Below are 25710 nucleotides of genomic sequence, written 5' to 3'. Positions count from 1 at the left end.
TCTTTGAGTTACGCAATTATTTCATTTAATGGCTCCCAGAGGATACCTTGGGCCATGCATGTGCTCAGCATGATACGTATTATTTAAACATTGACCTTTTTATTAATTACCAGCTTATTCTGCCCTACTTTTCAAATCAGCTTTAACACGGCAGCTCTCAGGGCGCACAGGCGGACAACGATGAGACTTCTGAACTGTTTCTTAACATGTATAACAATACGCACATACGTGATACGAACATGTATGAAGGGTAGGGAGGAGGTGGGTGACTCAGCAAGCTTCAAACTAATTAACACTAATTAACACAAGTCACGTGACATCCTTCCCAGCTTCAAAGAAAGGATCTGGAGCCAAAAACCGTCTTAGCCAAAAACAAACAAACAAACAAAATCTACACTCTAAGGAGATGAATTATCATTGTGCAAAACTGTATTTGCTTTCTTTAAGTTTTGCCGTCATGGCTCAACACTGTTGGTGTTTCTCAACCGTCCAGATGAAGAAAACACCTCAGCAGCTCGTCCTGCCGAGAGTCACCTGCTCTGCTCGAAGGATAAGAGCTGTTTTTGGTCCGCTGGTCAAAAGTAATATACATGTTAATGGTAAGATCGCGTTCTTCGTTGCAGTACTGTATTTCCAACCCTTGAGATTTATGGCAAAAATGGTTGGAAATCGTTTAAGTACAGAGTGCTCAGTCTCACTCTATTGAGTGAGCACTGTGTACTTAAACGATTGCATTGAATTTATCAATATTGTTTGTGCATTGTTGTTTTCTTAGACATGACAGGGGCCACAAACCCAGTGCCTCAATCTGAGGGGTCCTGTGGAGTGAGACTGGACGGAGAGAAAAACCAGAGTCTCTCATTCTTTAGCAGATATGACAGCTGCTATGCACAGATTGAGGTAAAAAAAAATAAGGGACTCTATGAAAGTTATTGGGGTGAGGTGGGAGGCTGAACATTATGTTTCTCTTATTTAAAAAGCAAGGCCCTCCCCAGCATTACTAATAGTTTCTTTGGACCCTACCCTTGACTAAGATAAAAACTGCAACACCTTCCTGCAACATCTTTAAAGGGACAGTTCACCCCAAAATTAAAAATACATGTTTTTCCCCTCACCTGTAGTGCTATTTCTCCATCTAGATAGTTTTGGTGTGAGTTGCCAAGTTTTGGCGTTATCGGCAGTAGAGATGTCTGCCTTTTTGGAATATAATGGGACTAGATGGCACTCGGCTTGTGGTGCTCAAAGCGCAAAAAAAATACATTGCAAAACTCAACAGCAACGTCTCTTTCCAGAAATCATGACCCGGTTACTCAAGATAAACCACAGACCTTGTTGTGAGCAGTTTCATGTAGGAACTATCGGTAGAAAGAAAAAAGTTCCTACATGAAACTGCTCACAACAAGGTCTGTGGTTTATCTTGAGTAACCGGGTCATGATTTCTGGAAAGAGACGTTGCTGTTGAGTTTTTCAAATGTAGTTCTTTGGCACTTTGATTTGCAGTAGTGTTTTGGCGCTTCAATTCTTTGTGCACAAAGAATGGCATATTCAATTTAGACCTTAACATATTAATGGAATAATAATTTTCTCCTAGCCACCAAATCACACAATTGCAATAGAACTAGCAATTTCAAAATGATGCATCCTGTTTACGGAATATTCCAGCCATTCTTTATTTTTGAACCAAGAGCTGTCCCTGTCACATTTGCAGTTTTCTGTTTGTTTGGTTTTTTTTTTACACATTTTACTGATTTCTGTTAAGATGCGGAATAAAGTGCAGGTGAAAAATTTTAGACTACATTCCCCTCAGCAAAAAGATAAAATACTTCTTGGAACCCGCCAACCCCCTAATCATTTTTGTACAGTCCCAAACATGATTATTTGAGAATTAAAGATCACTGTGGCAGGATTCTCAGGGAAAAGAAAACTTAACACAAACACACAACTAGGATGTTAAACAGATGAAGACAGGTAAATTGTAAAAATCTGAAAATAGTGATTACCAATTAATCAAATTAATTTATGGATTTAAACGCAACAGGTACGTACAGATTTGAGTGATTAAATCCTAATAGTTTACAATTCTCACTATGGATTACAAAAAGTGTATGTAAAACGCATATGCGTTGACACATCATAAACCATATTAATACCATTATTTATACAGTTTGAAATAATGAAACCTTTTTATGGAAATATAAATGTGTCTACCCAAAAGTTTGCAGCCCCAAACTCAACATGCAAGTGTGCCTTCTATTTACTGTACATTGAGAAGTCTACAGAAGGGAATACAGACATGCACTGTGTGTTTGCGTGTGCATGTAAATGAAAAATAGTGTGTATGGCTTCTCAACATCCACCCTGTGATGACCTTTTGATCCTCAGGGCAGCAAAGTGGTCATCCCTCTGCAGGTGCAGCTGACAGGGGAGAATCGATGGTTCAGGGTAAATATCAGCTGTCCTCTGATAAAGAGAATCAGTGAGAGGAGTCGACTTATCCCAACATGTGAGTGGAGACAGCTGATGAGCGGAACAAGCTCACTGACAGTTGTTTCTTCTATATCTGAAGCTTATTTTTCGTCAGTTTAATCAATCAAAACTTAAACTGGCACATTTTCCTTTTGGAGCCGGGTTGAGAGTTCTGAATCATTTATTTACATGTGATGCCATGGGGTGATATAACCTGTCATTTACAATACAGAGAGGGTTTTGGCACAACACAGTTTACTCTCTCTTCTCCAGCGTCACCTGGAAATTGTGACGTAGAAAGAGCTTTACGAGTGGCGTGTGGCCAGAAAAACACTTCTAGTGATGTCTGCTACAAACTGGAATGCTGCTATGATGCTCATGATTTAACCTGCTACTACAGACTCAATGGTAAGAAATGGTCAGCTTGCTTGTTTAAGAGTAAAAAAAATAAAAATAAAAAGCCTACATTTTCCTGTGTGCTGACACTCCCTCCAGCCTGCTCTCTGGATGGACACTTTGTGTTCTTAGTAAAGGCCACAGACGCAGACCCGCCCATCGATCCCAGCAGCCTCATAGTCAAGGATCAGCCACAGTGCTCCCCTGTGGTCACCACCCCAGACACGGCTATCTTCAAGATTGAAGTCACCGACTGTGGTGCAAAGATGAAGGTAATGCTGCTTGTCAAGAGTTTGATTCCAAAAGAAGATAACTAGTATTTGGATAAAAATATCGCCGCCTTTTACAAACTTCAATCATATGAGGGGTCACTATAAAAATTATGCAGAGTCACTGAGCAACCTTTATTTTGTGGCAGATGGAGTTAAGGGTTTTTTTTGTTTGTTTTTTTTTAAAAAAGGTTTTACACAGCTGTAATAGTTGTACAAACTTAAACACAGCATTTTAGAAAAAAATATCTAAATTAATTTACTGTATAGATCTCCGGTTGTCGCACTGAAACGTTGTTCTTGCATATGGCTTGTAAAGAGTTGATAACATTTGCTTAAGTATCAATCTTTTCTTCTCTTCCTGGCTTTTAGGTAGATGGAGATGTGGTGATCTATGAGGTGGAAGTGGAGCAGCTGCAAACCAAAAAATCACCATTTAGGTGAGTTGGTTTTATTATTATTTTTATTTATTTATTTATTTTTTATTTTTACATCCTCTGTACACTTCTGTAAAGCTGATGGCTCTGACAGGAGTGGTTACGGGTTAGAAAATGTATTTATTTAACAATTAAAGTTCTGGTGGTGACAGATGTACTGATAAGTTTGGGGTTTTTAGTCTCCAGGTCCAGTGTGAATATGATGCATCAGATTTAAAGCGTGCAGCAGACTTGCGGTCCTTGTATCCAGTGACCAACCCACCGCCTATGGTTGCACAGGGAACCATCAGAGTGCAGATGAGAATAGCTAAAGGTGATCAAATGGAGAGCAGCATAGATTCACTCAAGTGTGGGTTTTGCATTGTGTCAAGTCCTTAGACCAAAACCTTAGTGACAGTATTTGTGATTATTTGTTCCTCCTAGATGCATCTTTCACATCCTTCTTTTCTGAGGACCAGCTTCCACTGACCATACCCCTGCGTGAAGCTGCATATGTGGAGATCTCCATCGCCCAGCCGTCCCCAGACCCTACCCTTTCCCTGCGTGTACGGGATTGCTTTGCCTACCCTGCGTCTAGACACTCTGTGTGGATGCTGCTCTATGACGGGTAAGGTGGAGACAATTACAGTGGCAACCTGAGATGAGATATTGAAATTATGGGCATAGGTTACTGAGCAGCTGACATTTCCCCCCCTCCTGGATAGATGTCCCAACCCTTTGGATAACATGAGAAGCTCTGTCCCTGTGGACAACCAGGGGAAGACCACCTCCCACTCCCAAGTCAGGAGGTTTGATGTCAAGACCTTTGCCTTCTTGGACCCTCATACAGGCCATCCAAGTTTGGAGGAAGTAAGGTTATCACATCTGCATATTTCAGTTATATGAAAGTGTTCATTTCTGCAGAAATGGCTATATGTAATCTCTCACGTAGATGTACTTCTACTGTTGGGTGGAAATCTGCACAAATGTTGTTGACTGTGCGCAGCATTGCACCATCATTTGTGAGTATATTACAGTATGTTTCACCTTGTACACTGTATGTGCTGTGTATATGTGGTGGTGTTAAACCTCTGCTTCTCCTCCCACAGCATCTGAGGGTGAGAGACAGAGAAGAGAGACAATGTCTGAGTCTCACCAGGTCGGGCTGGTCTCTTTAGGACCACTGCTGCTGGGACAGAACAACACTGAACTGGAGGACAATCTATGTGTGAAGAACACAAGTAAGTCCTGTTCAGCACAAAAGTATAGTTAGGAACAATGGCAATACTTGGATTAAATGATTTTCTCCGTTCCTCAGTGTTTCAGTTGACAGTGTATATGCTCTCTGGTGTTGGTGCCGCCCTGCTGTTGATCTCTCTGTACATCGTATGGTCAAGCATCAGAAAATGGCAGAAGCCAGAAGCACAGCAAGCTTGTGATGCACAAGATGTCAGTGAACAATCTCAATAAAACATTTCCCCTTCTATGATGTGTATTCAAACTTGTTTTTGTACGTCAGGACTGGACACTAGGACCCTGGTGTGATCATCCCATCGTAAAGTTGTTCATCATAAAATCCACAGCTGTAGTCATTCACTACGGCTAACTTTTTTTTTTTTTTTTTTTTAAAATTAAGGCCAAAACATTGGTTTAAATGGTTCCCGAAGCTAGTTGATTTTGTTTTTGTTTTTTTAAGTACTTGTCATTTTATGAAAACCTTGTACCTGATGTTGTATTTGGTCCTGTCACCTTTTTTTTAATCAAATACTTTTTTCTATTGATGTCAATGATTTCCCAGATGCCACTTGTTTTATGAGGTGCTGGTAATTCAATAATCATGAAAATAAGTAGATCAGAATTATAGTTTATTAACACCAAAATGCACAGATTTATACTGTAGCTAAACACACAAAAGCAGTGAAATGAACAAAGACAAATTGGGGTAGTTGACTCAGTAAGGTCTGAACTTTCTCTGTGCCCTCAACAGAGAGATTCTCTGTTTATCCTCCTCAAACTTTTTCCTTAGTTCAGCAATATCTGGGGGGGAAAAAAGAAACAATATAGTTAAACAAAGGCATTTTCTTTTACAAAGCTTTATTGCTTCTCCATCTCCTTAACCAAACGTTAAGGGCAAATTCTAGCCTGCAGATAAAGAAAAGAATAAACCAAACTGGCAACTTACGTTCTTTCTGTGTGTTTCTGTGCTGCCAGGTGTAGAAGTTCATGAGCTCCTTCCTCTTCTTCTTCCTCATCTCTTTCTGTAGAGTCCTCTGGTTGGCTGCCTCACTGTGGGGGCGGGCCTTGGTACCCTTGTGTCCTCTTGTGACTTTCACCCAGCCCTCTTCATCCTCTTGTTGCTGCTCAGACTCCTTCCTCTGCCTCTCCGCGTCCTGTGACAAAGAAAACAAACCCAAGTTTAAGTCACGTGCACTAGATGGGTGGGTGATGGTGGAGGAAGAGCTGCAGAATTCTCACCTCTTCTTTCCTCTTGTCGTAGTCTCCCATGAAGGAGTCGACTATTTGCTGCAGTTTGTCCGGCTGAATAAAAAACTCTGTGTACTGCTGAATCCATTCTGGCATAAGAAAGTGCAACATAACATGAATATGTCATCAGACTGATTTGAATGTGTTTGATCAACAACGACCTGGCTCACACTGAAATTGTAATACTAGATTCATATCTAAAAGTAAATGCAAAGCAACACAAAACAGCCATAAAATGAGAAAATAATATTAAATTTGTATTAATAAAAATAAATGCATCACTCACTCTGTACTCCTGTGCTCACTGGACGCTGCTCAGTGCAGACCACCAAAGGCACATGATGTGGGTGTGATTTAGCTGCTGTTAAACTGGAGGAGTTTTGGAACACAATGTAGCCCACTTTGAAACCCTGGAAGAGACAGACAGAGACACAAGAGGTAAACTAATGAACCTGAGATATACTGCACATAACAAGTACAGTGTTCGCTCATAGTGTTACAGCAGAAAGAACTCAGCAGCAGTGAGGACCAACCTGTTTTTCAACTGGTTTAAAGAACTTGGACAGCTTGGGTCCAGACTCCTGAAAGGAGCCCGGGTGGTCTCTCAACTCCACGGAGTGAACACAGCCAAACTGCGAGAACAACTCTTTGACAACACCCTGAAACACAAACCGCAGGAATGACAGTCTGCAACACTTATAGTTTGTATTTCTACGATATGAAAATGAGCAGCCTTTCGTTGAGCAATCGCTACATAAACCGTACCTGTGAGCAGTATGGAGGGATGTTGAGCACAAACAGAGTCCGGTCCAAAGGTCTGTGAGAGCTCTTCTCTGCTCGCACTTTGTGCTCTTTCACATACAGCTTGTGCTGCGCAACGCTGTCGGAGCTAAACTGTAAGGAGAGCACTGCGAAGAGAGACAGGAAAACACAAACAAACGTAAAGCCAACACATCACTCAGTAACGTTACAGTATCTGTAATCACCGAGCGATCCCAGCACAACAGACTAGAGGGCTACAGATCAATAACCACCCAAACCGTGTAAAATGACAAGAAAACGTTCTGCCCAAGGATAAATCAGTATGCTAGCGAAAAACTGAAATTAATATTATTAATTTTGTCAATTAATACCTGTAAATCCTCCAGGAATAACACAAGGCTGGCTACTGGCATGTTTCTTCTTAGACGGCGCCATTTTGGTATGACCTTTCACACCGGAAGTACAATTGTACCCAAAAGGAATTAAATGTTTTTTGTTTTGTTTTTTATGAATAGAAAGACAACCCCAGTAACACTGACATAAACGATGGCGTATTAAAACGTAATTAAAGAAATTAAACATATATTGCATGTCATGGAGAATAATCAGATAACATTACCAAGATATGTTAATGATGTTGATTTCCAAATACAAACATTTCACCATAAATTCCAAACCCAAGAGTTGTCTTATAAAATCTACATACGTTATTATTTTAGTTTATCATACATAGATTCCAAACAAAATAGTACTATATTAAAATTTTATATTTTATATTATAAGATTGTACCAAAAAGTGGAGGAAAAAAAATCTGCTGCTAAGATTTTCACATAAGGAAGTCATTACAGTAGTAATTTGTTAATTGTTTAAAGATCTTTCGTACATCAGCTATAGTATTTAAGCTTAAAAATAATTTTACATTACTTTTGGCTGTTGAGTTTTAGTTATAAAGGGAAAAGGGAATTCCTTTGTAGCTAACAATCTAAATTCAATGGCTATGGTAAATTAATAAAATTCATCAAGTTTTTAGAAAGCCTAAATGCTGTATGTATATGACATTGACCTCTAGAAAAATACATCATCATCATATGGCAGACAGGATAGACGAGTCTCAGACATCTACAAAGCTAAATATTTAATGGCGACATTTCACAGACAGATATGACCTCTCTAGTCTCTTCTTGACTGACCTACCAAGAAAGCAACCAAAAGTAATTTACAGTCCTTGAACATAAAATCGAGAGAAATGTATACTAGAAAGAATTAAACATATACTGCTTCAAAACTGGACAGCCAAGTAAAACCAGTCACAGAGTACACAAGAATCTGGATGAAACAAGGATGGTAAAAACAAACAAAATATCAACATAATATGAAAAAAACTGGTTGACTGAAATTATGGTATAATAGTGTCTGTCCATCCCCGATTTACTCACACAAGTGTTTTCAGTCATTTTGGCTATCAAGACCTCTTCCCAGGTTAAAGTTAGGTAGACTTGTGGCGAGGATTTGCTGAGGACTACTTAATTCTTCTGCCTAAATCAGATAGATATGGTATCTACTGTATTGTGTTGTTTCTTCTATTTTTGTTTGGTCTATATTCCGTTTTATTTCTATGGTCTATACACAATGGTGGTCTGTAAAATCATAAGAGGTTTAGACAATATGACTGAACACACCTGTGTGGATGTACAGGGCCTTAAACATAATGCATCTCTTAATAATGACAATGCTGCCCAGTGTCTGTCAATTAGTTTTTTTAGGTCTTTTTTTTTTTTTGCCCCTTTTCCTTTGTTTGGGACTCTTGGGGTAGGTGGAGTTAAACTGGAGTATTAAAAAAACTCAACATATCCAAATGGGCTGGCATTGAATTGACAATAACAAAAAACAAAAAAAATCCCTACACATCCAATTTGATTTGGCATCCCCCACCTGGATTAAAACAACAAATCACATCACTTCATCCATGAATTTCACGTTCAAAGAAGTCATGAATATCAAATGTGTAAAAATGCGGGCTGCCTGATGTCACGGTGAAAAACACAGTTTGTATGTGAACACTGAGAGTAATATGTTTATGAACAGACAGTGTATTCACACTAGACATGGCCTATATCTTTATGCGAAAGGCAGTGGCCTGTGAGCTGGGGGGCTCAGTGGTGGAGGTGGACTGTGCAGTGGACTTGAACAGAGCTTTGAGGATGGTCTGCGGGTCCACCTCTGGGGTGGGCTGAGAAGAGGCTCGCTGACCGGAGGGGCGAGACAAGGAGGGGGGCAGACCGTCTTTCTTTGTACCGCTGCCTGTGCCTGGAGTGTCACTGAGCCTCCTGTAGGAGTCAAGGAGAGAAGGGGATGTCACATTTCCTAAACTACTAAAAAATAATAGCTGTCATGCAAAAAGCATTACATTCCTTAGACTCTAGTGGACAGTGCAAGCCACAATTACAGCAACAGCCAATGGCAGTCACATTTTAATATCAAGCTAGCTAAATTACATCAAAATTTTTGTCAGTGGTCAATTGGAAACAGTACATCCATAGTTTAGACTGAATAATCCAATCACCAAAAGTGTTATCTGAGTAACTACTTAATCAAAGGCAGCTCAATGTACCAATGAATAGCCTGCCAAACACTCAAATAAGACAGTTAATAAATCCTGCCTGGATAGTCCCTGCTTAAGTATTTGCAGGTGATTACTTGCTAATTTAAGAGAAGCAATGTTACTATTCTTTATACTTAAAAGAATGAAATGGTTAACATGGATTTCAGTCACTCGGGAGTAGAGGCAAATTACAGCTCATAGGAAATATGCAAAATCAAGTATGTGCATGTATGCTCACATTCAACAACAGATTAATTTGAAATGAAGGAATGAAGCCCTGCAGGCTCACTTACAATAGAATGGGCTGATCAGACGTGATGACATTTCCCTGAATATGAAGGTTACACTTCATGGGTTGGCCTGGGGGTGGACAAGAAGAAAACACAATTAAAACACAGCTGATCAATCTGGTTAATTGCAGTCTCAGTGACGTTGACTACATCTAACTTTGCTATCCTTCAGTTCAACAAAAACACTTTGTTTTAACAAACATATACAACGATGTCCCTAACCAGCAAACTTGTCATAGTACTGTAGTAATTGACCTGCATGCAAAACAGAAGCCAGTGCCCAAAACCCAGAGAGCCATGTGATGTGTGCGTCCTTGCTACTGGCACTCACCGTCCAGGCAGCGATTGTTGTACTTCCTGTATGCGCTCACGGCATCGTCTTTACGGACAAACACCACTTCAGCCACGCCTACCTTCACCAGCCGTGCTCGCTTCAAGGCCCCGCACACACAGAACAGTTCCTGTGAACAAACAGATGGGGAGTACAAACACACACTGAATGAGTCATCATAGCACTACAGTACTCAGCACACCATCAAATATCTAACATAACAAAAAGCTTATTGGCAATCAGTGTGATTTACTTACAACTATGTCTTCCTCAGTGACCCGGGGATGCAGGTTGTTCACCGTTATTTTTGTCCCCTCCAAAGGACTGAAAGCAGGCTAGAAATATGACAACACCACATGATCAAGCATATGCAATTAAAATGGCTGACCTAAAAAAAATAATAATAATATGCATGCATGACGGTATGGTTAACATGCCAAATAGCCTGATAATCCTAAATCTAATTACTGGGGTAAACACTAAATACTGACAGGAGATCAGCTATTTTATTGTGAGAGAGTATGGGAGGAGGCAAGCACAGTGGGAGTAAACACAGAGTAGGGGACAGGATTAAATTCCTAGTGTGGAAAAATATCCATATAATATAAATTATTAAAACAATATTTTTAATACATGTGTCTTTGATTGTATAAGTTACTTAAGAGCTTATCTTCAAAATGTTTGCAATAGCTAATGTTATTGCTCACAAAATTATTAAATCTGGGGACTGCTTAGTGGAGGATAAAGTACTGTTAGCCAAGGGAGTCTTTGATAAATAATGAGAAGCATTCTAAGTTCAACAATCCGTAAGGACAAACAGCTCTCAGTGTAAGCATTCTAATTAACTGGCTTGCTAAACCATCAATCAACCTTAACTTGGTTGGTTTCTCTCAATGGGCTCAATTAGAAATGTTACTGATTTGCTGTATCCAACGTAAATGCAAATTACACTGAATAATAATACCGGGTGGAGACAAGCCACAAAAGGTGGGGAAGGAGTGCATACTGAGCTACTGATGCAAGCAGGAATATTTACCTGGGGGGGAGTAGGAGCTGTTGTGCTGGTTTCTGCTGTGCTTTGCTGGAGAGTCCTGGAGACTGGTTGTAAGGCTGCAGCTGAGGACCGGGTAGCAGCCATGCTGGTGTTGGGCCGGGTGGGAGCCACAGGGACGGGAGGACGTGGGGCTGTGTAAGCATCATTTTTAACCACCTTGGTGATTGGGGATGACATGGAGAATGAGGAGCCCACTGTACCAGGCTGTACAAAATAAAGGAATGGAAAGGAAGCGTTTAATTTCATGCGGGAAACAGACTCTGGATGTGCAATAATTTAAGCATGTGTTTGAGTCTCTGCTGATTCAGACAGCATGGAAGGTCAGGTCAGCTGTCATGAAGCAGCTCTTACCCGTGACTGTAGCATACTATTAGCCGTAGTGATCTTCATTTGTTTACTGGGAATGCCATCATGTTCATTTGAGACAGGCTGTGGGAGACAAAATAATCTATTTCAGCACCATGGTTTACAATCTTAGCCATTATACAAGGGAAACATAGTGTTCTTTTTTGGAGGAATATTTTTGTCAACACAAGAAATACACGCAATCTGTCTTCTTTAAACATGCCAAGAAAAACAGCTCTACCTGTGTAGCTGCACGTATTCCACCTAACATCCCTACTGGACGTTGCTGAAAAAAGAAGCATCAAACATTAGAGCACAGTAAGCATGTCAGTGTGCTTTTACACTTCAACAAGTATACATACATGCAGGCTGTGTCATTGATCTTCTAAGAACAAAAACTTATTTTGACCTCACCTGGATGGTCTTGGTTATTTTTAGGGGTGCTGCAGCAGCTGCTTGTGTTCCTCCAATGCTCCTCTTGAGGCTCAGCCTATCACGAGCATCCATCATTCTCTTATTATTGCTCAGCTGTGGCGTTGCGCCGCCCCTCACACCAAGTCCTTGTACATTAGGGGCAAACTGCCTTGTGTTCACACCAGCAAGATTGTTGGTGTGTATCTGTATCTGTGGCACAAGTGTCTGGCTCTGTAGTTGGTGTGTTACTGCTGTCTTCTGAGTGGTCTGTGCAGGGACAGTGAACTGATTCTGACCCTGTTTTCGTGAGTTGATCATCTGACGAGCATCCTGCACTCCTCCTGCTGCTCCTCCCCTTCCACGGATTTTGAAGCGAGCATCTTTCTGACCCAGCTTTTCTCTGGCATCTTTCACTTGAAACCCTGAGGTGAGACAGGAAGAAGATTGAGGGCGAACTTAGCATTAATTCCCAAAACATAAGCCTCATTGATAAGTTGTTATTTACTGAATATAAGGCATAAATGATCTAGCATTTTTACTTGTCTAGGCAATAATGGTGGCCCTTACCTGCTCCTGCTCCTCCTCCTCCTCCTCCTCCTCCAAGCCGCTGTCTGACATCATTAACCCCAATCTTTTGCCGGGCGTCAAAACTCTTGCCAATCCCTCCTGCACCCCGTCCAAACATGGGTCTGAGAGAGAGAAAAAAAAAGTTTCTTTAAGTTCAGTACTATAACACCCATTAGGATTGTGTAGACAGTTCCATCCCACATTTTTAAGTTCCTAAAAACTCATATAAGTGTTAAATATATTGGCAGTAACACTTACAATAGGAAAGTTAATTTTATTACTTTAACAAATATTTCTATATTTCTTTTTCCACACAATACAGGGGAAATGCATTCAATGGCTGTCGTACTGGTCTTGATATGAGAATATAATCTCTCCTGTACTTCGTCACACAGTGGACGAAGGAAATATTAAGAAGTTTTAAACACTGATTTGGATAAACCACCACACTAATTTAACCCGGAGCTTCCAGCAACCACATTTGTTCAATACGTGGGAGCAAAACCCTGCTTTGCTGCCAATATAAATATTAGCCAGCTAACTAACTTAACGTTAACTTAGCTAAGCCTGGCGAGTGAAGCTCTAAACATAAGCAAATTGGTCGGAGCTTTTCAAATATCAGCGTTATCGCGACTACTAAATATTAGTTTGGTTAGAAAACGGGGGTTGGTTGAATAATCAATCTTTTTTTCTAAATTTAACGATGAATGGCTTCAGACGTAAAGGCCTACAGCTACTTAGCCTAGCGTTTACAATGTACTCGCTGCTGGTTGTAATGGGCTAACGTTAGCTTACGGTAGCCAACTAGCAACCAACAGCTCTCAATTCTCGTTATGCTTTTAGAAATGTTACTGCAAGTTGGCACATCCGTAAAAAGCGAACTTCCATCAGTGCAGTGCTAGATTTAATACCGTTTAGCTGGTGCCTTGAGATTAATACCGCGCTGTCGTATCACTTCATCCAAAGAGACGTCTGCCATTTTCTCACACTGTCTAACAGCGCGTGCGCGGATGAGAAGTTTTAGCTAGGGATATGGAAGCCGAATAGGGCCAGAATGGCTGTCGGGAACTGAAGACATGTTTCATTGTTTTTTTTCAATGTATCTTGGTCATGTGCTTCAAAATTAAGAATGAATGTAGATGTAATTTGGAAACACACAGACTACATTGAATAAGAAAGTAACCCATTGTCCCGTTACAAATGAATGATCTGCGATCGATTACTTTTGACAAAATGCTAATGACGTACATGACTCGGTACCCATGAGCCTTTGCGCCAAATTGTCGCAACAAGTATCGTGCTTTGTGCAACAAATATGGTGTACAATCATAAAAACACTGGTTCACATTTTATTCCGACAAACTATTATTTAACACACGCGCAATTGTTGGTAGAAACTAAAATAAACTGCTGCCAGTGAGCCATAGTTGGCACCCTAACAGAGAAGATTTGGGAACTGTGTCTATGTCGGTCTTCGACCATAGGTTGGTCATGCCTTAAACTGATGAGTAAGGAAAATAACGACGCGGGGTGACGCCCGTGTCCTCGTTCAACTTACGAGATAAATTTTTGAAAGGGTAAAGGTCTGCCTGTTGAGGTGACTCGCCTACTTTGCGAGATGCCTCGCGGGACCAGGACCTTCCCCGAACTCTCTATATGTAAAAACAATAAAAGTCCATAGCAGCCAAGCTGCGGCTTGTCGAGGTTGTGATCATTGGTTGTGGAAAACAGGCTGTAATGGATGAAACTCTTATAAAATATTGGTTCTGCTTCATTTACACATTTGGAAGAGCATACTATTAGAAACACGTGATATAATGCAATGCAATACAACGATATCACAAACTACAGCCTCAAAAATACACCACACTGTTGAACTAATACCTCCCTGTTGCAGAGTACACCAATTTAAAAAATATGTCATTTACGGGACTGTTGTTTTGTACTGAATTAGTCCACGGGCTGAAAATGCTGAATCCTGAATATAATTTAATAGGCCTAAGTATACACATGGCTTCGTTATTATACGAATTTTGTGCATAAGAATCAAACAACAAAAAATCGGTCGCAGAGCATGACAAGACAAAACTCCAAGTCCCAGGATGCAGTTGGGTAGGCGCAGATCCAACCTGCTAGCCCTGTGCCCTCGAGCTGTTCATCACCGCTGCCTCACGTCGCTGTCTCGCGGATCCGTTAGAGGAGAAATGGCTGCAGCTCTGTCCCGTGCCCTCAAACTGCCCGGTAAGATGCGCTACACGTATTTCAACTAGACAGATAAACAGACGAAACAGTTTAGCAGATCATTTACTGAAACCATCATCAGTCAGGACTAACGTTAGGTGGTCTGTGAGGGCTCTCCGTTTCTACTCTGCTCTATATATGCAGTTGATTCATTTGATGCGCTGATTTCACACACAGTCCGCATCTGTTTCATCTCATCCCAGATTAATGAACATGTTTTCCAAAGGACGTCATTTTAAGCTAGATATGGTTTTCTGCGTATGTGGAGGAGCATGCTGACATCTTTCTGCCAAAGCGTCTCTGTTCTCTTCTGCCTTTTAGCTAGCTGCTAGCTAATGTTAACCCAACATAAACTGAGCTGCTGCTGCTGGAGAGTAAACAAGCAAAGCATAGTAATAAATATTACATCTGAATTATTTTGAGGTCTCTAATTATGAGAAGGCTACATTTAGTATATTTATTTCTCTATTACTTTTTCAAACATCAAAACAGCCTTTATATAATCATTATAAGATTTATTATTATAATTAGTTAGTAGTAGTGGTATAAAGATGTTACAGATGAAATAATAAAACAGTAACTTTATTCTTATTACTGCACTCTGTACTAAGGTAAACTACAGTATATACACCATATTGTCCTGTGTATAGTTTTATGTGCCAAAACAGATCAAGATATATATAAAAACTAATTGCTTTAATTACATGGAATTCTTAGTGTAAAAAATGTGATATGTTTGAGTACTAAGGGACAGTACTTGAGTGACATTGTTGGACATTAAGTTACCTACAGAGTAAAGGGAGGAAACATATAAAATATATTAGTCATTGTGTATCAATAAAATATCAGGAGAGTATCACAACGATCACTTGTCCCACCCATACTCTGACTTAGTGACTACACAGGATAACTGATCCTCACCAGCAGCCTCTGTGTCTCTGCAGGGAAGAAGGGCTCGGAGCTTGGGGAGTACGACCCTCTCACCCAAGCAGACAGCGAGGACGAGAGCGAAGAGGACGACCTCGTGCTCAACTACCCCCGAAATGGCCTTGGCAGGGACAGCTGCCTCGGCACAGGCTCCTCAAAGCTGCGGGGTGGCAGATCTGGAAGACTTGTGGGGGCCGAAGATGAGGCACAGGAGGACGAGGAGGAAGAGGAGGACGAATGGAGAAATCGACTCCCCAGCAAATCCAGGCAGGACAGAGACGACATGAAAGGGACGCAGTACTGGAGCCACAGGGACTCAGGCAGGGACAGGGACAGGGAGGACAGAGGGGGGCCTGGGCCATTAGGGGGTGCTGGGCTGGGGGTTCATAGTACTGATGCGGAAGAAAAGAAGATGAGGATGAAGAATGCTGTCCGAAGTGCGTTTTTCCTGGTGCCTCTGGTGTGCGCCACATTGCTTGTGCTGCTGTGCGCGTTTCTGATTCCGTGCCAGAAGGAAGAACTGGAAAAGAGGCTGCAATGGGAGAGAGCACTGGGAGATGCAGGAGGTAAAGAGAGGAATGTCAAAAGTTGATGCATGAGTCTAAGGTGCTCTTCTACTTTCCCTGCATAATTTGCTTAGACTACATACACTGGCTCAAATAAATATAACATTTACTGGAAGTTAAAGTAAAATAAATGGGAAGAGAGTAACAGCAGATTTTGTTGCGATATTACAGGTGTGTTAGTATACTGTCCTAAAAATATGATGCACAATATGAGCTTACACCACTGATAATGCTCACTTTCTAAAGACTTACTTAGGAGTCTCTGTGGCTAGACAACACTGGCTCACCCATTAATTAGTCGGCTGTAATTATATAGGATTGTGAGCATCACTCCACCTACCACATGTTCTGTTTCAGCATGCACTATCGAACGTATCGTAGAGTGGCAATAAATACAAAGTCAACAGGATTGTGTCTTTAATGACCGCATAAGTGTTTTTACTAGTATTTTAGAAAACAACTGGACAACTGAGCCAAGACGTATAATCATTGTAATTAATGTTTTGATACTTAATTACTCTTCTGCTTTTTGTGATTCACCCTTTTTTTTCCCATTCCTCCTGCTGTTCCAAAATGTAGGTCAGCAGAACACTTTAATCCTTCACTCGTTTATAAAAAAAAAACAACACTGATAGTTATTTAAGCAGCTGGCAGACTTAGAGGCTTCAGTCAAACACTGATGAGGATTCTGCTGGCGGACGGCGTTCATCTTGTTTTGGTTTCTCTGTCCAGGTGTCACGCCACCCGCACTGGCGCTGTGGGACGTTGATGGGGATTCAGTGGAGGATGTGTTTCTGGGTGTTACTGAATGGACCAATGACAGCCATCCCACACAAGGGAACAAAAGTATGTGAGGAATTCTTTGAAAAGGCACGGCCAGCTAATCCTGATTTGTTTCCACCCTGTCAGACAGTTCATTCAAAATACGGGCATTTCAGATAAGAAGACAGGGAGAGATTGGTGTCACAATATCCTTTCCATGTGCATGTGTCACTCCCCACTCTCTATCAGCACAATAGCACTTTGGTGCCATAAGTAGCTACTGTTTGTACTGAATTATGCGCATTTATATAAAAATGACTCTTCTAATCTAGTCCTGCTTGTCCTGAGACAAACGATTTAAACCAGAGTCCACTTTAATATCTCATCCTCTTTCTCCCTCTTTAACCTTTCTGATGTTTGTAAATGTTGTGTGTTTTTCCTAGTTTTAGTGATTTATTACGTCCTTTCTTCCACCCAGTTTACAGTGCGGTGGCCCTATCTGCCGTCAGCGGTCAGGTGCTGTGGAGGAAAGTCATGCGGGAGTCTGTGATGTACATCCAATGTGGGCTGCAGTTAAGCACCCAGCCGTCACCTGTGGTCCTCCTCATCGGCAAATCCATCATCATGGCAGTCAACGGCACCACAGGTTAGAAGCCGAGCCATTCAAGCTGTGTAGGTTTCTGTCAGTCTGTCTTTTTCACGTGTAGATCACAGTAATTAGTAATTAGTAACAACCGCTACAAACTTTTTGTATTTGTTCTTATAGTGTCTTAAGTATGTTGTCTGGTTATACAGATGTTTGAGCTAAATTTCTCTCAGCCTCCAGCTCCCCAACCCGACAAGACAGGTAGGTCAATAGGTTAACCTCCACGTAAAAACAAGTCAGTAAGGGCAATCCATCCATAGCAATTAAAACCGTCTAAAACCAGGTCAAAGTGGTTTCCTTTCACTCCCCAGGGAAGAACTTGTGGTCGGCCTTGCTTAAGAACATTGAATCCCAGGTGGTATTACTTCCAGACCTCCAGGGCGACTCAGTCCCAGATCTGCTGATAGCCACCCTGCCTGCAGATGAGGTATAGCAACGACATTCACCTCCCTCTTTTCCTCCTATACACATACATTAAGTTACACAGAGGCATTTTACATATAACTTGCACTGTAGCTGATCAAGTTTTCATATAATGTTCCCAGACCTTTGCATTCAGTGACTACATACCTATTTCTGCCATATTCATTTTCAGGCTTTGGATCTCTCCCTGACCTTGGTCTCTGGGCTGACGGGGGCAAAGCTTGGACAACCCGTGCCTTTCAACCTCACTGGACAAGGAAAGCTGATTGGTCCTTTGCTGCATGAGACACAACAAGGGGCATACTACATCCTCTTTGGACTAGGTAAAGGAATCAACCAGCAATATAAAGGTCTTAAACATCACTCTGAAAAGGATTCAGCCACCATGTGTGTTCAGGCACTTGGCTTAAGTTTGTCTGCAATCGTTGAAATAGAAAAAAAACCAACATGGTAACTAATTCAGTTCATTTACATTACATATAAATTATGGTTTTAGTTTTACAAGCCTTTGTCTTTTTCCTCAGGTAATGTAGAGGCCATCTCTCTGCGTGATATCTACTTTCGCGCCACTGGCAAAATGCCCATAACGCAGGCACTGAGAAGGAAGGATTCAGGGTGGGAGGCTCTCAAGAAAACCAATTCCTCCTCCTTCATACACATTTACAGGTACGCCTCAGTAACTGGCACACGGCTCTGTACAAACGCTTCTATGTCAAATATTAAACCTTTAATCAGTTGGTATGAAGGACACGCTGTTACAAAACCTGTGATGCCTGAACCACTGTATGAGTGCTTTTATATTTTTATATATATATTTTTTTATATAGCTATGTATTCAACTGAAATAAAATAGAAATGGCTAGACTTGTAAATCCTAATTGAATCTTAAACATTATTGATATATGAATCTTTTTGATATATGCACTTTAAAACTGTAAACTGTTTGTATTGCAGTATTCTTCATTGTCTTAAGTCACATCATAAGCATCTTTTCCTCCAGTTTACCTGGAAGACTGATTTCTGGAATCAAGAAGAATCTTTAAACTGTAGTTGTTTACCTGCAAACATGTTGAAAAAAAAAATTGTGTCAGATTATTTTGGCATCTCAACTCAGTGTTTTCAGCATTTTCACCTATAGGAATGGGATTGATTAAATGATCAGTAGATTATTTGGTACTAATAGATGGTAGAAATACTCTTACATTGTGACAGTATTCATACCATGTCCATAAAAAGTATGAAATCATCAATACACATACAGTTTTGTAAGCATGTTATTTGATTAATTACTGGGGAAACGTGGTCTTCAATTTCCTGGGTTGTATACACAGTGAAAAAAGATGGCAGTGACTAGTTTACTACTGGTTTATTATACAGTTTAGGACTGATACAAGTCAAAATCACACCTTTGTCATCTGCTTTTTAGAGGATCTGAGCGCGTGGAGTTCCTGCTCCCTCTTGTGGCTGGTTTTGGCAACAACCACAACAGCCTGGACACTGTTTCTAACCTCAACTCCACCAAAAGTGACTGGGTGCTGGTGTATGGCTCCAGCAAACTGTCAGTGCTCAGACAGAGGGACATACGTAAAGAATGGACCTTCAACTCAGCTCCCATTCACAGGTAAAGCCCTGCACATCACTATGTCACCACTGACTGAGTTGCTATTACATGTCTGTTACTGCCAACAATACTGCTGTTAGGATGACACAGAGACTCAATCTGAGGTTATCAAAGTACAGTGTTACACTTTGAATCAATGCAAGTCATTAATGTGCCATAACAACACTGTTTAAGCCTTTTGAACGGCTGAAAACGAAGTAAGTTCTGTATCAGAATTATGCGACATTACCCTAAAATATTTCTTTGCCTGTCACAGCCAGCCAGCCCCAGGACACTTTAATGATGATGGAATCCTTGATCTTTTCATTCAGCATTCAGCAAATGGCATCATGCAGGTAAAACAAACTCAAATGAATGCAAGGGCTCTCATGCTGAACACAAATGCGGCATAAGCTGCTGTTTTTTCTGTTTGGCAATATTGAGTTGTGACAAGAAAAATTAGATTCTTGAGAGTCTTGAGGATATGTCTTTAACTAACCTCTGTGTTTTGCTCTAATTGTAGCGGTTTTCCCCTCTTCTCTGTCTCTCAGGCACAGGTTGTTGATGGGGCAAACGGGCATCTTCTCTGGACGGCAGAGTTTGTGTGTCCTCGTCTTGTTTTGGAAACTTCGGCAATCTTCACCTCAACTGGCCAATCAGCTTTCCTCTTCTGGGCCAGCGAACCAATCAAAGTGCAGAAGAATGTTACAAAGACAACTGTGAGTCTGCCGTTGAGAACAAGAAGATTATTTTAGGCAAAAATGATGATAATAATAATAACAATAAAACAGAAAGAGCCTGCTGTTTATGAATCATGTGCACGGCTTATTTTACGTTAGTGTCTTTGAGTTTGACCCGAAGGCATTAATGAAACACTCAACTCATGTAAAAAATAAAATAAAAAATCACTAAACTGTCCACACTGGCTTTGTAGGTGGCACCAGGTGTTGCTGCAGCGGAGCCGCTCATTAGAAAACTTTTCCTGTTGCACCCTGCATATCCCACAATCCTGCTGGAGCTCGCCAGCACCACAGACACCACAGTCACCTCTGCAGGTAAAAGTTCAAATGTACTGTCGCTGCAGAATAATATCCGCTTCAGGGCAGAGATTTTGTATCATAATCTTTATCATTCACTTTCCAAAAGTCAGATTACCAAGATGTCTTCAAAAGTATTTCAGTAGTAGATACAGTAAGTAATACACATGTTCAAATAATACAAACATTTTACCTCCTATTTCCTCCTGCTTCGTCTCTCACAGTGAGTTACCAGGAGCGTCAGAAAGACGCCACCTACATCACGGTATCCTCCCGACCCACAACCGATTCAGAGCCCGGCGCTCGGATAGTCAAGAGCATGAGCCTCAGAGCTGCTATCACCAAAGGACAAATTGTCAGACTAGGAGAGAGTAACAAGGCCGGGGAACCCAGTAAACCTGCCGCGTTTGAGGTCAACAAGTTCTTCAGGCGTTTGTCCTTTAAACACCAGGTGAGAAAGCAGGTAGCAGAACGGTCTTATTTATCCACAGCGTACATTCTGTAATGTGGGTCAGTTTGACTGATTACACTCTGTGATAAATCTCTCTTGCCTGTGTTGCTTTGTTTAGTGATGAGCCACCACTGCTACCATGGCCTGTGTCACAGGAAGCAGTACAACTAAAAGGACTCACGTGAGGATGAAAGGGACAGAAGTGGTGGATAGCTCTGCACTAAAGAGACACTGAGAATTCATTTGGAGCTGTAGACATTTTGTTTGGTTCACTAAGTACGAATTTCATTTCTGTTAAAAGATCATTTGTAGGTAGAGATTGTGTTTGTATTGTTTTGGTTTGTACAATGAAAATGCTTATTTAAATTATTGAACTTGCATTTGGGGAAATCTTTAATATTTCATTGAATGTTTATGATTGTTTGGACTTGATGGCAGAAGGGTAACTTTGTACTGTTTATTACTGACAGTGAAGCACAATAATGCTGATGAAAGAGCATGTAAATGTGTTTACAGTATGCATCACTCATAGAACTCTTCCAGGGCCAGTATATTCATGTGGTGTCATCCCTCAGTCACATGCTTTTTTTGTCATGAAGCCACTAACAGCGTTCTTTCTGCTCACCAGTAACTTAAGTAGTATAGGGAGTCTGTAAATATTTATTGCTGTACAGTATTTATTGATTTGCTTTAACGTTTTGATTTTGATGAATTGTTGTCAGATTTTTTATGGCTATATAATCAACCAGTTTTTTTTTTCTCCGAATGTGTGGCTGCTAAAGGTTATGCATTTAAATGTAAGCTGCAACTTCACATACGGCAAGAGAAAGTATGAAAATCAATTCTTACTGCATCATGTATCACGTGTCGTTTATTCCAACCTTTATTTCACTGTCCCAAGTTTTCACTGAAATTGTGCAGACAGCCGGCTAATAAGCATTATTAAAAAGAGGGCTGTGTGGCGTTACAGTGGCGCAGGGCGGCGCTGTTGCAGCTCCCCGTCCAAAGTGAGCTGCAGTTTTCCGCATTGCTGCCGTATCATCAAACGCTGTCAACATGGCGTCGGCCCTCGGTCGCCTGGCTTGGCTGTCGGCTCTCAGAAACGTCCGCTCCTCCCAGCTGACCGCCTCCAACGGGCCGGGGCGGACCGTGACACCGCGCCGGACAGCCGTGTGCACTTCATCCGGTGCCATTCCGCCCAAACCCAAGAAGGTGAGTGCTGCTTTGAAGGGTCTGCGGTGTGGTGTGTGCAAATGACAGCCATTAAAATAAATTAAAAGTCATTGACTAATAAACAGCTGCAGTCTTTCTCACAGATGTAGTAGAAGTGGACAAACTGCTTGACATGAACTAACTAGTTATTTCTATGGTGGGACGTGTGACACCGGGGAGCAGACCCCCTTCGGCCTCATCCGGATTGCTCTGGTACTGGTGCCCTTCTTGTATGTGGGGACTCTGATCAGCAAGAACTTTGCTGCGCTGCTGGAGGAGCACGACATCTTCGTCCCCGAGGACGATGACGACGACGACTGAGGGGTCTGCAGGCTTCCTGGTTATTAGGTATCATTGGCTTGGATTGTGGCAAAGTACACACACAAACACGCCTTTTGGATGTATGTGCATGTCCACAGTTCATTGGGGGGGGCAGAAATGGGGACATTCAACAACCAGGAGGGGTCCCCTCATCCAGGCAAGACAACACACTGATGCTACATTTGAAACATGCAATCTATGAAGCCCAACCAGGATAAATAGAATACTGTATAACAACCCTTTAATTTGGAGGTTGTGAGTTAGAGTTCATTATTTCCTCAAACCCCAGTTCATAACTTGTCACATTAGTATGATTGCCTACATTGTCAATGGTAAACATTGTTTAGTTTTCAGCGATTAAATAAAACATTAAAAAGCATTACAGGCATGATTTTTCCACACCTGCAGCCTGAACGCAACAGTAGGTAGAGGAAGATAGTTGTAGCGCCCCTGTGAGCTTCAGTTTTTTATGATTTTTGCAGCTGCTGCCAAACACATTTTAGTCAACAGTTAAGAAATTGTCAGTTTTTAGAGTGTAAGATAGCATATGCTCCTTAAAATAGGATAAAGACATAAAATGAAATAATTAATCAATTAATCACCACTCACACTCAAACTTTTTCTTTCCTCTACAGGGCATCTTGTTTTGTCACTACCACTGGGACGAGTCTATGAGCCTCTGAGCCCATAAATGCCTTTCTGGTGTTCCCTCTGCTGTGTTTTCAAGTCGCATCTGTCTGCACTGGATTCAGGGTTTTTCCTGTTATAGATACTGAGATAGCGCCGTCTCAGGCTGATTGTACCGTACTCTATTTGCATGCACTACTAAAATCTTAATAAAAAGGGAATAACAACTGTTAACTGCAACACTTGCTAAGTGCAAGTTGGTGGCGTTTTTGCACTCAAAACAGACATCACACAATCAGTCATACAAAGTGCAATGTTGGTGTTTCTGTTTTATGACACAAGACTGTCCCAAACACTACTTTGACTGAACCACCAATCAAAGAATAATCTTATTGGGAAACTGAATAAATAACACACATACACTTGGCTACCTGCCTTCAGTACTGGACTCCCAGGCTCATAAAATACCACACCAGTAGTTCTTCCTTACCATCGTAAAGGGACATTCCTTGCAGAATAAGAAGAACTTCTGACAACACGGTCTGTGGATTAAGTTTTAGTGTGTTTTTGGTTGAACTGCCCCTTTAAGATAACCCCAATAACACTTTGATTCTGAATAAAAGACACAACTGTAGGTATGTGAGTGTTAAGTGTGTATTTACAATAAAGGGGAACATTTGTCACACTGGACACAAGCAATTGGGGGGGGGTCAGAGGTCAGCAGACAGCTACACAGTTCATGGGTCATGACCCCGGTAGAATTTGGACAGGAAGTCAGTGGGACGAGGTTCCTCAGTCTCGTGGAAATAGCGCATTACGTGGGTCTTCTGCTTCCAGACGTGGATCGTTTCCTCGAGTTCCATTTTCCCCTGCAGATTAAATGACATACAAATGGAAAATGTTTCAACACACCTTGGAAGACACAGTACACTTTTGCTCTAAGTAGTAGCCTACATCTTCATTCATTCAACTGTGATGGGATTTTGGATCCACCAACAGAGATGAGGTACTGGGCAGCCTATGGAACAGCCTAAAGAAGCAGACTCCAAGGGCCAAATTACTAGTTGCTTCAATCAGGAAATTAAAATGATTATGGTTTATGTAGTTCACATATCAGTGAAAGGCAGCTTTTACCTTAATGACTAACATGTCAATCACACGGGGGTCAGTGACATGCTTGTTTTTGTCGAACATCTCCCTCACTTTGTCTCTTCCCTGACGCGTTGTGATGTCCAGCTGAAACGTCGCCACTGTGGAGAAAAAAATACAATCAAAATATCGCTCTGTTTCCCCCACATCACCTTCTTCCATGAACAAATTTTGAATCATTACTATTTATTTTGATCGGTAAGGCTGGTGTACATATTTCTTAATGCCACGCAAAGACCAGAACCAACATGGCACTGATCCATTTCTGACCCACTGAAATAGTGAAGCTCATTAATACTTTTGGACAACAACGGAGGTCTAAAGCACAGTATCAGTATATTGTATTTTGCAACATTCACAGGCAAAAGCCCCGATATTTCTTTTTGGAGCCGAATAAACACTGGAAAGAGTACATATTGCAAGATATGAAGGATTGCGGTTTACGTTTTATCATTATTCATTTAGCTTAAGTGACAATGTCAACGTTTCAATCAAATATTGCGGAACAGATAGCGTCTGCAAAATGTATTGTGTTATGGTTAGGTTGCTGTTTGCTAGCGGCTAATGTTAGTCATTATGCTGAACCTCCACATAGACACGACCTTGACGCTGGCGCTGCTTTTTATACACCTTTTAACTGCCACAGCGGACCGACATACCTGAGTTAGGGACCTCTCGGTACCAGGCTCGGTAGAGCTCCCGGACCCTGCGCTTAGCTTCGTCCAGGTCCCGGCTAAAAATCGGTTTCACAACTTTAGTAGCACCAACTGCAGCTCGGGTCGCCGCTGTGGACGCCATGACTGCTGCCGTTACAGCGTTTCCCGTTTTACTCATTCGATGGTATTATTATGTTGACAAACACTGTGGTGCCACCTGGTGGAACGGCTGGTTCAACAGGAGGCGATCGGTCACCGACAGTCCCTTGAAATAAGTACTACTTTTAGAAACTTAACACTTTTCATTGTTCACATACAATGTTTTAGACACATTCTGCTCCGAAGTAATTCATGCTTTTGTACTGAACTACATTATACTTTGAGGTGTTTCTAATATTTTTGTTTCAAATGTAACTGAGGTGCTTTAAATATTAGAAATTCATGTAAATATTTTTTAAATACAACACCACAATGTACAGCCCCTTAACATTGTAGAATTGAGTCAAAGCACAGAAAACTAGTCTTTCTAGGTAGTATGTATTGCAGGGCTATTGCACTGCATTACATCATACAGGTTTTGCTGTATTTCTGAAACTGCATTGCAAATCTGTGAATGGATTGTTACTGTATGTGTAGCATTAGTCTACTGGTATAAAACGAATGAAGAACAAATACCAGAATGTGTGTTCTTCTAA

The 25710-nt window shown here is 41.2% G+C and overlaps 6 protein-coding genes and 1 non-coding gene across 8 annotated transcripts; 4 read left to right on the top strand and 3 right to left on the bottom strand.

Annotated features, from left to right (window-relative positions):
- Nucleotides 1-285: 285 nt before the first annotated feature.
- On the top strand, nt 286-5033 carry LOC122868609 (zona pellucida sperm-binding protein 4-like). Its single transcript, XM_044180733.1, has 12 exons — nt 286-599; nt 776-900; nt 2383-2503; nt 2740-2874; nt 2962-3134; nt 3504-3571; nt 3748-3881; nt 3992-4175; nt 4273-4417; nt 4500-4569; nt 4657-4788; nt 4866-5033. The coding sequence occupies exons 1-12, from the start codon at nt 407-409 to the stop codon at nt 5015-5017; spliced, it is 1632 nt and encodes a 543-aa protein (XP_044036668.1). The 5' UTR covers nt 286-406; the 3' UTR covers nt 5018-5033.
- A 362-nt stretch (nt 5034-5395) lies between these two features.
- On the bottom strand, nt 5396-7325 carry rrp7a (ribosomal RNA processing 7 homolog A). Its single transcript, XM_044180754.1, has 7 exons — nt 7165-7325; nt 6797-6939; nt 6565-6690; nt 6318-6441; nt 6023-6120; nt 5730-5937; nt 5396-5584 (listed from the first exon to the last, which is right to left on the bottom strand). The coding sequence occupies exons 1-7, from the start codon at nt 7226-7228 to the stop codon at nt 5499-5501; spliced, it is 849 nt and encodes a 282-aa protein (XP_044036689.1). The 5' UTR covers nt 7229-7325; the 3' UTR covers nt 5396-5498.
- A 589-nt stretch (nt 7326-7914) lies between these two features.
- poldip3 (polymerase (DNA-directed), delta interacting protein 3) lies at nt 7915-13465 on the bottom strand. 2 transcript variants are annotated; one of them, XM_044180736.1, is made up of 10 exons: nt 13309-13465; nt 12398-12519; nt 11831-12252; nt 11658-11702; nt 11423-11500; nt 11054-11227; nt 10275-10352; nt 10018-10147; nt 9690-9756; nt 7915-9121 (listed from the first exon to the last, which is right to left on the bottom strand). In XM_044180736.1, exons 1-10 carry the CDS (start codon nt 13374-13376, stop codon nt 8905-8907), a joined length of 1401 nt encoding a protein of 466 aa, XP_044036671.1. In that variant the 5' UTR covers nt 13377-13465; the 3' UTR covers nt 7915-8904. The 2 variants fall into 2 exon arrangements, with proteins under 2 accessions (XP_044036671.1, XP_044036670.1); XM_044180735.1 differs by having other exon boundaries at nt 11054-11275; nt 13309-13464.
- A 423-nt stretch (nt 13466-13888) lies between these two features.
- On the top strand, nt 13889-14042 carry LOC122869611. The gene has a single exon (XR_006376368.1). It is a non-coding gene; the product is annotated as a U12 minor spliceosomal RNA (small nuclear RNA).
- Nucleotides 14043-14489: 447 nt separating this feature from the next.
- On the top strand, nt 14490-21903 carry fam234b (family with sequence similarity 234 member B). Its single transcript, XM_044180724.1, has 13 exons — nt 14490-14638; nt 15583-16131; nt 16864-16977; nt 17372-17539; nt 17851-17966; nt 18135-18285; nt 18487-18628; nt 19389-19583; nt 19840-19918; nt 20114-20281; nt 20497-20617; nt 20824-21050; nt 21169-21903. Exons 1-13 carry the CDS (start codon nt 14500-14502, stop codon nt 21169-21171), a joined length of 2172 nt encoding a protein of 723 aa, XP_044036659.1. The 5' UTR covers nt 14490-14499; the 3' UTR covers nt 21172-21903.
- Nucleotides 21904-22002: 99 nt separating this feature from the next.
- Nucleotides 22003-23444, top strand: LOC122868631 (essential MCU regulator, mitochondrial-like). Its single transcript, XM_044180771.1, has 3 exons — nt 22003-22262; nt 22446-22610; nt 23219-23444. Exons 1-2 carry the CDS (start codon nt 22107-22109, stop codon nt 22581-22583), a joined length of 294 nt encoding a protein of 97 aa, XP_044036706.1. The 5' UTR covers nt 22003-22106; the 3' UTR covers nt 22584-22610; nt 23219-23444.
- A 406-nt stretch (nt 23445-23850) lies between these two features.
- On the bottom strand, nt 23851-25198 carry ndufa6 (NADH:ubiquinone oxidoreductase subunit A6). Its single transcript, XM_044180766.1, has 3 exons — nt 25019-25198; nt 24345-24460; nt 23851-24079 (listed from the first exon to the last, which is right to left on the bottom strand). The coding sequence occupies exons 1-3, from the start codon at nt 25191-25193 to the stop codon at nt 23948-23950; spliced, it is 423 nt and encodes a 140-aa protein (XP_044036701.1). The 5' UTR covers nt 25194-25198; the 3' UTR covers nt 23851-23947.
- Between the last annotated feature and the right edge of the window lie 512 nt (nt 25199-25710).

This window comes from Siniperca chuatsi, linkage group LG21 (genome assembly GCF_020085105.1).
Source record: "Siniperca chuatsi isolate FFG_IHB_CAS linkage group LG21, ASM2008510v1, whole genome shotgun sequence".
Taxonomy (NCBI): Eukaryota; Metazoa; Chordata; class Actinopteri; order Centrarchiformes; family Sinipercidae; genus Siniperca; species Siniperca chuatsi.
Note: the sequence above shows the minus strand (reverse complement) of the source record. Positions and strands in the feature narration are given on the sequence as shown.